At 38.3% G+C, this 15,000-nt stretch overlaps 2 protein-coding genes across 3 annotated transcripts in view; one reads left to right on the forward strand and one right to left on the reverse strand.

Annotated features, from left to right (window-relative positions):
• Nucleotides 1-1,891, forward strand: part of fxyd5 (FXYD domain containing ion transport regulator 5) — a 48,654-nt gene extending 46,763 nt beyond the window's left edge. For both annotated transcript variants that reach the window (XM_060897687.1, XM_060897688.1), the window contains one exon: nucleotides 1,288-1,891. In XM_060897687.1, the coding sequence (XP_060753670.1) occupies nucleotides 1,288-1,312 (25 nt within the window). In that variant the 3' untranslated portion in view covers nucleotides 1,313-1,891. The remainder of the gene's footprint in view (nucleotides 1-1,287) is intronic.
• Nucleotides 1,892-2,293: 402 nt separating this feature from the next.
• Nucleotides 2,294-15,000, reverse strand: part of si:dkey-262k9.2 (uncharacterized) — a 46,324-nt gene continuing 33,617 nt past the window's right edge. The window contains exons 7-8 of the mRNA XM_060897689.1: nucleotides 11,380-11,425; nucleotides 2,294-4,441 (exon numbers count right to left, since the gene is read on the reverse strand). Coding sequence (XP_060753672.1) covers nucleotides 4,399-4,441; nucleotides 11,380-11,425 — 89 coding nt within the window. The 3' untranslated portion in view covers nucleotides 2,294-4,398. The remainder of the gene's footprint in view (nucleotides 4,442-11,379; nucleotides 11,426-15,000) is intronic.

The following is a 15,000-nucleotide window of genomic DNA, read 5'->3' on the forward strand; positions in this document are numbered from 1 at the left end:
TTTCAAGTTTACAGCATTAGGCATAGTTCATGCTTCATTAAAAAAAAAAAGATTAGCCCTAAGGGATATGGCTCCATTTCAGAAATTTAACAAAAATGAACATATTATGGCAAATCGTAGCCTACAATAAAACTGGCCTGAAAAAACCCCCACAAGCCTTTTAAATCACAGCTAGACAATGACTATTAGCTATATGAGGCTACCCAGTCACATTTCGAAAAACAGAATTAGAAATAACAAAATCAAAGTGCTTTTAATGATATTGAAGTGCTTAGGCCTATTAGCCCTCGAAGGAAAGGCAGCTCAATCACTTTAGTCTGACTTCCGACCAGAAAAAAAACTCAGTTACAGTATACAGGACAAAAATGTAAACAAACTGTCAGCATATCTTCAACAACATACTCCGCCACAAGTCTCCTAACCTCTTGAGGCTGAAGTAGCATCTCAGAGCAGCAGAACGTTAATTTTGGCTGCTTTGTGATTTTATCGCCACTCTCATCCTCCGCTTGTTTCCTTGCTAACTTCATGTTACTATGAGACCTCTGTAAATGTTTAGTTAAATTACTAGTGCTCTTTCGGGAAGTGGACAGTTCTTTCGGTTTAGCACACAAAGTGCATTTGACTACGATGTTCTTCACATCCTTATTTTTCACAAACTTAAAGAAATGGGCGTATACCCATCTGGAGAATGTGCTATCTGACGTTAGATCAGCTGCAGGTTCACTCATCTCTCTCTTCTGTCTGACTAGCCTAAAGGAAAAGGAAGTGAAACATTTTGCGCAGACGTTTCACCTCTGCTGATCTTGCGTGATTTTGGTGAATTTGTATGAAGGAAAAAAAAGCCCACCACTTCATTCCAGGTTAAAAATGCATTGTAACGTGCGTTACTGACATTTGTACCGAGTAAAATATTACCAGATTTTTTTCTGTAATGCCTTACATTACCGCGTTACTGCAAAAAGCAATGCATTACAGTAATTCGTTACTTTTGTAAAGCGTTACTCCCAACACTGAAATTGACCATAGGTGTGAATGTGAGTGTGAATGGTTGTCTGTGTCTATGTGTCAGCCCTGTGATGACCTGGCGAGTTGTCCAGGGTGTACCCCGCCTCTCACCCATAGTCAGCTGGGATAGGCTTCAGCTTGCCTGCGACCCTGTAGAACAGGATAAAGCGGCTAGAGATAATGGATGGATGGGTTCTTAATGTAAAACAAAACAAATCTTAACATCCAGCTGATTGTGTTGTTCATGGATGTAATGTGTGTAATGTGTTCTCCTGTTTCCAGATCGTATGATGTGACCAGGATGTAACTCAGACAAAAAAAAAAACAACGGGGAGCATCAGCATGGGACAGCCATTCACTCAGACCTGTTCACACTGCATGGTGTGTGTGTGTGTGTGTGTGTGTGTGTGTGTGTGTGTGTGAGATTTATTCATAATAATTGTATATCAGGCATGTCGGAAATATTTTCTTCCATGAGCGTCAATGTGTGTACCTGTGCATGTGTAAATTTGCACAATATAAACCTCGTTTGTAACACAAGACATGAAGGGGAATAGGGATGTGTGCCATCATGCTGCACCATAGGGCATCCACTCCCAGACAAACCACACACACCTCTGACTCACACTTCTCTCTCTCTCTCTCTCTCTCACACACACACCTCTGAATGTTGGACTCTGTCTGCTCTCTGGGCTGTCATGTTTTTACACTGCTCTTTGTCTGAGTTTCCTTTCATAATACACACAGAGTTTATCACTCTTATTAATGGAGAAAAAAGGCTTTTGTGGCTCAAAAGTGCCCTCAAGAGGACTAAAATCAGTTTTGGCACAAAACCAATAAGTTTGAATTTTCAAAGAAGGAAATAAAGTTGTTTTATACGGATGAAGTAATTGTTTGTTCTCAATGTGTCTTGAATCACATGACTGGTCTCCCAAGCCTATTAAGGACTTGTCAATACTTGCTCACTGCTTCTGTGCCGTGAGTCAGAGCTCACAGAAGAAAGAAAAAAAAAAGCCTCCATTTACAGGTTATAAAAGTTCACCAGGGCACAAAGGATGACTGTAAACAATGGAAAACAGGAACATGCTGATGGCAGACAACAGCCATCATCATGGTAATCTTAGGACTGGAATATTTCCTTGACTTAAAAAGAAAACATGTTGAAATGGTACAAACGTGTCCAAAACACACAGCTGCCTTGTTCAGAGGATTGAAATCACTTGCTTTCATCATTCTGGAAAGGAAAAATAAGGGCTAAATGATGTTTGAAGAAAAAGACATGTATAGATAGGTGTATATATATATTTTTTATATTTTGAAGTTTTGATAGTATGTGAAAATAAGAATTATAAATCTCATAAACATTTGTTTTCAGTAGAAATTTCAACATGTGTGTGAGAGATTGCAGACAGGAATATATATATAAACAGAAAAAAAAAAAGGTTTCATAAGTTGACAGTTTGTACTCTTCTCCTCCTGAAGAGGAACAAGTCACACTCTAATATCGGATTTCCCTAATGGTTCAACCCTAAACTGAAATATAATTTCACATGATTAGACAGTCAACTTGCTGATCGACAATGTTGTATAAACATTTTCTTATAAAAATATCTAAAGACATAACCAATCCTAAACAAAATATATTCACAAAGCAGTAACAGCAAAGCTTCTTAACACCACACCTTTAAGACAAAGCATTAAAATCATGAGTGCTAATAAGGTATGAAAACAAAAGTGGAGCCTAATAACTGACAAATGATCAAATGTGCTGCTTCCCAAACCTCCATAACTGTTCGTGAGACATGCTGAGAGGTGGATGACATCAAATTACTCTCTAAAAAATAGGTTTTATAATCATATCTTGGTTTATGCTTAATATTCATCTTGAGATTTTGAAAATATGCCTTGTTTTGATTTATATTAAAATGCTACATTGCATTCAACACATTTTTATTGTATCCATAAGTGCTGTAATAAATTGCCTTATTACAAGACTGTAAAGGATATTATAAAATGGCTAAGTTCATGTCTTGTCTTCTAAGAAAACAGTTTCAAACAGGACAAATAACAAGCACTCGAAAGAAATCTGTCATCTTGAGTAAAATCAATACTCGGTGCAAAGCAGATAGAAAAATATAAATCAACAGAAAAATGGATTATAGATGACGCTTTTTCCTGAAAAAATAACAATAATTACAAGAGCAACAATCACTACAGTGTTTCCTAGAAAGATGAATTGTGTAAAAATGGAATTGTGTGTTTTCAAATCCAATTATAATAAGAGTATGATATATTTGAAATGTTTTATCTAAAATGCCATCAATGCAAGCACTCATTCAGTGAGAGACTTACAGGATTGTTATACTGTAGGCTACACTGTTTAACTCTTATACAAGTGCTGCAACACACACGCCTGTCAAGCCCAAACATCTAGAGGTCTATGCAATTAGAGCACCACTTTATTTGAAAGAAAGACCTGCAGCAAGAAAATCGAGTAAAAGCAAGAATGAATACGACACCTACGGAGGTATGTTTCACACTGTCTTTACACCCATACAGAGGCAATTTGGCTTACTCGCTTAAACACATATGTAAAAAGCTATTCCTCTCAGAGATTCCCTGCCACAGTAGTGACCTGGGTGGAAATAGTGCCCACTTGTCCCCTCCAGGTCCTGGGATTTCAGAGGTTTTATTTGTGCTAAAGGTCACCAGCCACTTCAACGTGAGCTGATTAGCACTCCAGTGAAAATAGAGTAAAAATAAAAGACAGTGACATAACTACTTCTTATATGAAATTAAAGTGTCACAGGTCTATCCGTAGTTCCTCAGTCACCATCTGGTTATATTTTTGCTAAGCCCAGCCAGCCCTACGCATGAAACACAGTTTCTGTATTTTTTTTTCCCACACCCTTGAATGTCTACGAGATTCTGCATGAGAGCAGTTGAAAAATATGCAGAAAACTGGCTTACCATAAAGGGAAAAATTTGCGGGAATTTATCTGATTGCTCTGACTAACCTCAGATGTTTAAAGTGCATTTGCTGTGGAATAGATAAAGAATCATGGGGGCTACACTGCAACAAATAGCACTCTAGAGATGTTTATGGGTTTTAAACATAAAAAAAAACACATTGTCCATGGCATTATAACAAGTGTATTAATTTAAAATCAAATCATCTGAAAAGAAGTGAAAGGTGATGACAGTAAGAAAAAAAGGCCTGCTTTGGGATAATGGCAGGTCAAGTAACCAAGAGGTTTTGCAGCAGGCATTAGTGGACAAGTAGGACAGAAGAAATGGCCAGAGATGACAGTGTGTTTTTTTTAATGGAGCTCTTTTTGTGTTGATGTGTCCCTGATGAGATCCCAGAAGAGGCAGACGTCAAGAACTGCAAGTTTATACGCCTTTCTGGCCCTGCTCCACTGGTACACTGTACACACTAGAGAGAGAGAGAGAGAGAGAGAGAGAGAGAGAAAGGAAGAACAGTTTCTATCAAACACCTGAGTCTGAAACAAATCCTGAACATGTAATGTATCATGGAGAGCTTCATCAAACTGAGTCTGGTTTAGATAGTACAACAGAGACAGAGTTCACATTGTACTTTTTATCTATTTATACAACATTAAATATTGTGAAACATCCATGAGATATGAGATGAGGGTTTTTTTTTTTATTTTTTCCTTAAATACAGTATGCATATAGGTTGTGGTGAAAGACACTTTTTATATTTTACCTTTATTTTATATATATATATATATATATATATATATATATATATATATATATATACACACACACACACACACAGTAGAGAAAAACAAAATGGTGGAGTGCATCAAGTCAGATATACGTAGAGAGCGTGCACGTGACGTCACGAGGTCACGTGATATTTGTTTATCTGCCATCTTGGACGGCATGCCCGCGCATAGAACTTAGACAAACCCGTTCTAATTATCAAGTGTGTGGGAGTAGATCTTTCAAGAATGGTTATATCTTGTTCAGCATTTGGTTGTACCAATAGACAGGGCCAAAAGGAGGGCCTGTCATTTTATAGATTCCCCGCAGACGAGGAGAGACGTGCAAAATGGGTGTCCGCTGTGCGAAGAGAAAACTGGTACCCCAGTTCTACCAGCCAAATTTGTAGTGAACATTTCATATCAGGTAGGTGTAATCTTCTAATACATTTATATCTGATACTGAATAATAATTCTGCACAGATAAAGCTAGCGGTGATTTGTGATTTTTTTTTTCAGACAAAAACAAACTTATTTACAACCCTGTCATTATCTGGAACTGAGTTTAGATTTCGAACATTCTTACGATAAAACGTCCTGCATAGTCTCTTTATGATAAACGTCTTAATGCCACTTACACGTGAGGTTATCAAGTAGACATTCTTCTTCGGAACCTTCCAGAGGTATAGTTGGGATACCTATCCCGCAGCAAAATATTTATAAGCTTCCAGGCTCTTGTAAGCTTTGAGGGCTTTGCCAGTGAAACACAATTCACGATTAACAAGAAAATTGTAAATGTCGTGGTAGGCCAGATCGGGCAAATCGCCGGCACCGCAGCTCTGAATTTCCCTGAACAAGGATTGCGGCAAGTTGTATGGATCTGCAATCCCCAACCTGGAACACTTTTCCATGTAACGCTGCCTCACGTCACCTTCAAGATGCTGAACAAACTTAGACAAGTTATCGCGTGATGTAGATGGGGTATTTTCCGAATTTTCTTGGGGATTACTCCCTGGATCCATTACGCTCGTGCAAGGTAAACAATCCTGAAGCCGTCCAATATGGCGGAGTAAACATGGACGGGTCACATGACTGCACATCCTTTATATCACTTTGTTAAGTATTTAAAAGAAAGGGAAATAGCTAAAAAAATATAGCACCCCCCCACCCCCAATATCGCCTCTTCCACACTCCAGCCCAGTCAGTGGCGGTAATGCACCTTTAAGTTGGTTTGCAAACTGCCAAAAAACCCTAAAGAAGAAGGAGAAAATGGCAGCGCATGTTGCTGAACCAACTGAAGACGAAATAAAAACTCTACTCAAAAACAAAACCCAATAAAATGAAAAAAAAAGCAACAAAATATGAAATGAAAGTCTCATCTCTAGCCACTTTATCCTGTTCTACAGGGTCAAAGACAAGCTGGAACCTATCCCAGCTGACTACAGGCGAAAGGCAGGGTACACCCTGGACAAGTCGCCAGGTCATCACAGGGCTGACACATAGACACAGACAATCATTCACACCTACGGTCAATTTAGAGTCACCAGTTAACCTAACCTGCATGTCTTTGGGGGAAACCGGAGCACCCAGAGGAAACCCACGCGGACACGGGGAGAACATGCAAACTCCACACAGAAAGGCCCTCGGGCTCGAACCCGGACCTTCTTGCTGTGAGGCGACAGCGCTAACCACTACACCACCGTGCCGCCTTGAAATGAAAGTATTTCATGGTAAGAACATACATTCTCTCTCTCTCTCATATATACAGTGGGGCAAAAAAGTACAACCCCGAGTCCAAAAAAAGTTGGGACAAAGTACAAATTGTAAATAAAAATGGAATGCAATGATGTGAAAGTTTCAAAATTCCATATTTTATTCAGAATAGAACATAGATGACATATCAAATGTTTAAACTGAGAAAATGTATCATTTAAAGAGAAAAATTAGGTGATTTTAAATTTCATGACAACAACACATCTCAAAAAAGTTGGGACAAGGCCATGTTCACCACTGTGAGACATCCCCTTTTCTCTTTACAACAGTCTGTAAACATCTGGGGACTGAGGAGACAAGTTGCTCAAGTTTAGGGATAGGAATGTTAACCCATTCTTGTCTAATGTAGGATTCTAGTTGCTCAACTGTCTTAGGTCTTTTTTGTCGTATCTTCCGTTTTATCATGCGCCAAATGTTTTCTATGGGTGAAAGATCTGGACTGCAGGCTGGCCAGTTCAGTACCCGGACCCTTCTTCTATGCAGCCATGATGCTGTAATTGATGCAGTATGTGGTTTGGCACTGTGATGTTGGAAAATGCAAGGTCTTCCCTGAAAAAGACGTTGTCTGGATGGGAGCATATGTTGCTCTAGAACCTGGATATACCTTTCAGCATTGATGGTGTCTTTCCAGATGTGTAAGCTGCCCATGCCACACGCACTAATGCAACCCCATACCATCAGAGATGCAGGCTTCTGAACTGAGCGCTGATAACAACTTGGGTCGTCCTTCTCCTCTTTAGTCCGAATGACACGCCGTCCTTGATTTCCATAAAGAACTTCAAATTTTGAATTGTCTGACCACAGAACAGTTTTCCACTTTGCCACAGTCCATTTTAAATGAGCCTTGGCCCAGAGAAGACGTCTGCGCTTCTGGATCATGTTTAGATACGGCTTCTTCTTTAAACTATAGAGTTTTAGCTGGCAACGGTGGATGGCATGGTGAATTGTGTTCACAGATAATGTTCTCTGGAAATATTCCTGAGCCCTTTTTGTGATTTCCAATACAGAAGCATGCCTGTATGTGATGCACTGCCGTCTAAGGGCCCGAAGATCACGGGCACCCAGTATGGTTTTCCGGCCTTGACCCTTACGCACAGAGATTCTTCCAGATTCTCTGAATCTTTTGATGATATTATGCACTGTAGATGATGATATGTTCAAACTCTTTGCAATTTTACACTGTCAAACTCCTTTCTGATATTGCTCCACTATTTGTCGGCGCAGAATTAGGGGGATTGGTGATCCTCTTCCCATCTTTACTTCTGAGAGCCGCTGCCACTCCAAGATGCTCTTTTTATACCCAGTCATGTTAATGACCTATTGCCAATTGACCTAATGAGTTGCAATTTGGTCCTCCAGCTGTTCCTTTTTTGTACCTTTAACTTTTCCAGCCTCTTATTGCCCCTGTCCCAACTTTTTTGAGATGTGTTGCTGTCATGAAATTTCAAATGAGCCAATATTTGGCATGAAATTTCAAAATGTCTCACTTTCGACATTTGATATGTTGTCTATGTTATATTGTGAATACAATATCAGTTTTTGACATTTGTAAATTATTGCATTCCATTTTTATTTACAATTTGTACTTTGTCCCAACTTTTTTGGAATCGGGGTTGTATATAATTGTAAATCCCTTCTATCCGTATTTATTAGCTCGGGGGGAAAAAAAGTTCCTTTCAATTATAGTTTTAAAAAGATGCCTGAAAGTATAGTAACAGGGCCTAACTTGTGGTAATTTTATGATTTCCAAACCTATGTACCTATAAACCTTCTGACCACATAGTGTGAATTAGCTTGCACTAGTATTATGTGGCTCAGGTTAGACACATAGCGCATTATTAATGCTGGTGGCTCTGTTTTTGATGTTTGAATAGAGAAACATATTCAGTCATTGCTCCGAAAACATGAGACTGAATAGTCCTCTTTGTGAAGCCGGTGACACATTCAGGTTGTTCAAACAACCCTATTGCACAAAGTTTTCCCTTACAACATGTGAACTTGTATTTATTTTACCAATCTGACAAATTCTAGCTCAGCAGACGTAAGTCATGTGTGCATTTGTTGGTACATTATTGTGTCCTCAATTTGTCCACAGTACATGTAAAGCATTGTATGCTTATGTTATGTACTTAATTTTTTGCTTTTATTTGTCTTGTCTTGTGTCTGTATTAGCTCAGCGTGCTTGGAAACACTGCCATGTCCTGGCAGGCTCAGTGTTGATCCACAGAGCCTTGGGTTGCTGTGAGATTAAGCCACTTTTCAGCCTCCTTATCTCTCAACAAAGAGAGAGAAAGAATACCCAAGCTCAGCAAACAACATTCCCAAGAGGGTATCTATAATCCTGCAAAATTATTTAGCCTTGATAACAAAGTGAAGTGAGAAGCAATAAATAAATAAATGACAAAGAAATATAAAGGTAAAGAATGACAGCTTTATAAAGCTAGTAAATCTGCTAAGGTCACATAGCCCCTCTAACAGCTGACAAAGTGAAATTGATTACTGTGTCGTACAGGAGCTTGAGGCAGAGACTTTCACTCAGACCATGACACAGCCCCAGTATAAGACATGTCTAAATAGTAAGATGTTTATTCACGAACTAAAACCTAAAAGCAAGTCCTAAAAGTAAGAATAACGAGGAATTATGAAATGTTTAAACCAAATTTAATTCATGAATGTTGGGGAAAGAACTGACTGCAGGTTAATATCGACCTGTTTGTTTCTCAATGTGGTCAATTAACTTTAACATTTTGACATCTCAAGTCAGACAAAAAGATATGAAGTTTAATGTAATGGGTTAGCATTTGCAACTTTTCTTCTGACTTTATTTGCATGAGATTAAACTAAATTGCTCTCACTCATTCAAATGTATACAAACCTCAAATTCAATTTATGCTTCTACTGAGATCACAGCTGTAAATAAAAAAAAAAAAAACCTTGGAAAAACTTTTTTTCTTTTTTTGTCAAGGAACCAGGTTGCTTCACTTTCGAGGCTGGATCAATGTCAGCACTCCACAGACACCACAAGTGAGCCGAGAATTATAGGAAAAGCAGTCTTTCCTCCTCAAACGCACAATATAAAAGAATGAAGCACAAGATTTTCAACTACATTTCCCAGAATGCAATGAAACTGGAAAGCAGAGAGAGTTGTTTCAGAGAATATTGGTGATATTCGTCTCATAAATTTACAACTTTAATCTCAGAGAATTTCTGATTTTTTTCTTGCAAATTTATGACTATAAATTCAGAGAATATTCAAGTTATTTTTTTCTCATAAATTTACAAATTTAAACTCAATTCTGAGGTCCCCCTTCCAAATATGTGATTTGTAAACATTATTTCATTATTTTCTGAAGGTTTTTTTTAAATACATCTTTAATCTCAGAGAATTTCTGAGGTTTTTTTTTTCTTGCAGATGCCTGACTTTATAATCACAGATAATTTCCAATATTTTTTCTCATACATTTATGATTTTAATCTTGGAAATTTAGTTATTTTTCAGAATATCACTGCTTTTCTGCTTTTTTTTTTTACTTACAATGGCATTAATAGAGCCATCATACAATATAGTGTAGCTTAAAAGCAAGGCACAATTTTAAGAAAATAGAGTTTAGACTAATAAGAACATGTACAAAAGAATTGCAGTTGTCTTACCGCAGACAGGAAGAGAACAGGTCATGAAAAGATTTAGCTTTTTATTTTATTTTATTTGTGTGTGTGTGTGTGTGTGTGTGTGTGTGTGTGTGTGTGTGTGTGTGTTTTAAATGTCAGTCACAATCAAATGAACAGCTCACAAAATCTTTTTGCTCATTTTTATTTTGTAAAGGTGCAAATTTCAGACACCGAACATGCCTTGGTTGATGGACGACAACTGCGTTAAGAGAAACATTGCTCATACTGAATTTCTGACGAATAAATCTAAATAACATCCTCTAGCTGAACGCCTTTCTTCTACCCTTATTTATTTATTTTCTGCAGCAGTTTTTCTTTCAGTTCCAGGCTAACTGGTTTGGGCAGTCCTACATCTGTACCTTATCTGTCAGATATGATTTACATGGCTGATTTTTAGCTCATCGTTTCTCACTGTTTTCTTTGTATGCTTTGGCGTGTTGCACAAGGAGGCACGTTCTCACAAGCCTTCAGGTCTCATCTTGTTCCTGTTCATTTGCTCCTGACCTGTTCTCACAAAACCCAGCCAGCAATGTGTTACCTTATATGTGTGTAGTGTACTCCAGTGCTCATTGGCACAGCTCAATGAGACAGTGTTTCAGGTGAGAACAATGAGAACACTTTCGTGCCAAAATGTGCCAACTTCACAAATGGGTGTCTGGTTTTAGAGTGAAATATTGCCAAGTGCCAAATAATAAGTGCAGGGTTGACCTTTGCTAATTAACACACACACACACACACACACACACACACACACACACACACACAGGGTGACAATAGTGTTAGGAGTGATTTAGCTGAGCTTTCCTGAGCAGTTCAGCTGGAAGGCATGACATCATACACAAACAATTAATGTTGATAGTCTTTGAACTGAGCCCTAAACACATTTACCAGAGAAGTTATTCCATGTCAGGAGCTCCTGTTATGCTTTTGCAATATTAAATACATGTATCAGCTTTGGGTTATCAGGAAGATCTACAGTACTCGATTTGGCCAATGTTTGTTTGACCTTGTTACTAAGGACTTTTTTTTTCTTAAGCACGGCTGACACAACAGCTTGTCTCACTCTAGCTTGATATTCATCTAGCCTTTATCAGTGACTCAGTGACGGGCTTTGTCCACAGCACCATCAGTGTTTGGAGATTTCTCAATCTATCTTTGATACTGAGATATGCATGTATAAATAAACAAAGTTATTACTCACCCTTGTTGTTCCCGTCTCTGCAAATGACGTCTGAAGAGAACTACGGCTATGGGAGCGAAAGCATAGCAATTAAACTTCTCGACAAGGACGTGATTGCATATTTAATAAGTAATCGACCAAACCCATCTAAGGATTTTTTGCTAGTAATCAAATGTTGAAAGATTGTAATTATAAAGTTCTGATACAAATTATTTGGCAACAATCAAGAATGAGTTAATGTAATAAATAAACCTATGTTTTGTAAGAAGTAAACACACACACACACACACAGTGTCTTGCAAAAGTATCCATCCTCCTTGGTGTTTGTCCTGTTTTGTTGCATTACAAGCTGGAATTAAAATGAATTTTTTTGGGGGGTGAGCACCATTTGATTTACACAACATGCCTATCACTTTAAAGGTGAAATTTGTTGTTTTATTGTGACACAAACAGTAATTAAGATGGGGGGAAAGAAATCTGGAGTGTGTGTAGGTACCCCGCCCCCCCAAAAAAAAAGTAAAAAAAAAAGTAAATACTTTGTAGAGCCACCTTTTGCTGCAATTCCAGCTGCAAGTCTCTTGGGGTATGTCTGTATTAGCTTAGCACATCTAGCCACTGGGATTTTTGCCCATTCCTCAAGGCTAAACTGCTCCAACTCCTTCAAGTTAGATGGGTTGCATTGGTGTACAGCAATCTTCAAGTTATGCCACAGATCCTCATTTAGATTGAGGTCTGGGCTTTGATTAGGCCATTCCAAGACATTTAAATGTTTCCCTTTAAACCACTCCAGTGTAGCTTTAGAAGTATGTTTAGGGTCATTGTCCTGCTGGAAGGTGAATCTTCAATCCTTCAAACCTCTGGCCGACTCAAACAGGTTTTTCTTCAGAACTGCCCTGTATTTAGTGCCATCCATCTTTCCTTCAGTCCTGACCAACTTTCCTGCCCCTGCAGATGAAAAACATCCCCACAGCATGATGCTGCCACCACCATGCTTCACTGTAGGAATGGTGTTCTCAGGGTGATGGGTTTGCACTACATATGGCATCGTGGCCAAAAAGTTCAATTTTAGTCTCATTTAACCAGAGAATCTTCTTCCATGTGTCTGGAGAGTCTGCCACATGCTACTGGACAAACTCCAAATGTGTTTTCTTAAGCAATGACTTTTTCTGGCCACTCTTCCATAAAGCTCCACCCTGTGGAGTGTACAGCTTAAAGTGCAAATTCAGGAGCTAGATCAATGTAATTCTCCTATTTCTATACTAAACTTTGGTCAAATATCTGTAACATTCTGCATTCTCTGCAATTTTTTTACCTTGCGCAATACCAGAAAAATTCAGTTGAAATCAAGCCATCTGAGGCGAATTGGTCCACCTCTGAAAAAACTTTGCCTTTGGATTTCCCGGCAAACATTGATTTTCGTGACATCATCTGTGGGACACCTCCCTCTGAATCCTACATCAGCGCTGGTTTGTTTATTAGAAAACGACCTGGTGGTTTTCTGCAAATTTCTTCAACATTATTGTGTAATTATTAAAATGGTTAACAGATGCATCGTAGCAGGGTGCAGCAACACCAATCTTGATGCAATTAGTACTCATCGTTTTCCAAAAGACCGGACAATGAGAGAGAAATGGGAGCACTTGGTCTACACAGGCTGTGCACTGAAACCATGCAAAGCTCGCACAGCCTGCTCACGCTTCCGCAGGTGACGTCACGAATCTGGCTCCAGACTCCCTTGGGATTTTTCCAGCCATGTTTTGTTATTTTATTTTTTTTTGCTGTAGACAGATGGCCTTGTGCAAAATTGCCCTTCTGGATGAGTGTGTAAAGGGACATTCTTTCATATAAAAAAAACATGAAATTGGTCCAGAATATGTACTTTAAAGTGGTCCGATGGACAGATACTACCATCTCCGCTGTGGATCTTTGGAGCTCCTTCAGTGTTATCTTTGGTGTTTTTGTTGCATCTCTGATTAATGCCCTCCTTGCCTGGTCTGTGAGTTTCGGTGGGTGGCCTTCTCTTGTCAGGTTTGTAGTGGTGCCATGTTCTTTCCATTTTGCTATAATGGATTTAATGGTGCTCTATGGGATATTCAAAGTTTGGGATATTTTTTATAACCCAACCCTGATCTATACTTCTCCACAACTTTGTCTCTGGCCTGTTTGGAGGCTCCTTGGTTTTCTTGTTGCTTGTTTAATAGTGTTGCAGAATCAGGGTCCTTCCAGAACAGGTTGATTTATACAGACATCATGTGACAGATCATGTGACACTTTGATTGCACACAGGTGGTTCTTAATCAACTAATTATGTGACTTATGATGTGAATTGGTTGGACCGGCTCTTATAGGGGTTTCATGCAAAAGGGGGTGAATACTTATGCACACTCCAGATTTCTGTTTTTTCATCTTAATTATTGTTTGCGTCACAATAAAACAAAAATTTTCACCTTTAAAGTGGTAGGCATGTTGTATAAATCAAATGATAACAACCTTCCAAAAATCCATTTTAATTCCAGCTTGTAATGTGACAAAACAGGACAAACACCAGGGGGGATGAATACTTTTGCAAAACACTGTATATATTTCGAACAAATCAGTATCACTTGATATTTACTCATTAGCATGCTCCTGTAGTATACTTAAATCTACTTTCAGTAATGACAAATGGCAAACCTTCAAAAACATTTATAAAACTTTTTCCAAAAGGTATCAACTGTCTTAATGGTTTCTGTCATGACAAAACTCTATGATGTCTCTGGCCTTTAAAGTGATTTTAACTTTATTGATATGATTTCAATAAAATCCTACATTTTTTCATGGCACCATAATGACTGTATAATTATTGATATCTTCTCTAGCCATAAAACAGTAGGTGTTATTTTGATGTCATATCAGCAGTTATATATTTACTGAGCTACATAGTCAGTTATCATGCTGTTCTAATCAATCCAGAAAGTCTTGTAACACAACCTTATGTCAACAAACATGTGTACCAGCTGATATGGGTGTGATCTTGACATCAAAATTGACAGAAGCAGCCTTCAGGACAGCAAATTTCTTCTGGATATTTTTAAAATAAACAAATAAATAAAGATTTTAGGCCCTGTGATGACCTGGCGACTTGTCCAGGGTGTACCCTGTCTCTTGCCCATAGTCAGCTGGGATAGGCTCCAGCTTGCCTGTGACCTTGTAGAACAGGATAAAGCAGCTAGAGATAATGAGATGAGATTATATATATATATATATATATATATAGGTAGTCGTTGACTTACGACTGCTGGTCGTAAACCGATCTGGTCGTAAGTTGGCCTATGTTAAATGAACGTAAGTATATTGTGATGTGTAATGATATTGTAATCATCTTAAAGTCTTATTTTATCAACATTTTCTTATTTCATTACCTTGGCTCATTATTTGGTTTAAGTCAAACACTGCATACTACATTGCATACAGTACAATTCGTTTAATATGTGCAAAACAAAAAATACGAAATACAGGTGTGAAAAATAGAAAACACTGAAACATACCAAAATACAAATGTAAAACATAGCAAAATGCAAAACTTCATGACCGCTGGCATGAATGGTGCTTGGCTGTGGGTCATCTACATCACCATCAGCTGTTGCAGTGCTCAGGCTGGCG

This window comes from Neoarius graeffei, chromosome 17 (assembly GCF_027579695.1).
Source record: "Neoarius graeffei isolate fNeoGra1 chromosome 17, fNeoGra1.pri, whole genome shotgun sequence".
NCBI classification, from domain to species: domain Eukaryota; kingdom Metazoa; phylum Chordata; class Actinopteri; order Siluriformes; family Ariidae; genus Neoarius; species Neoarius graeffei.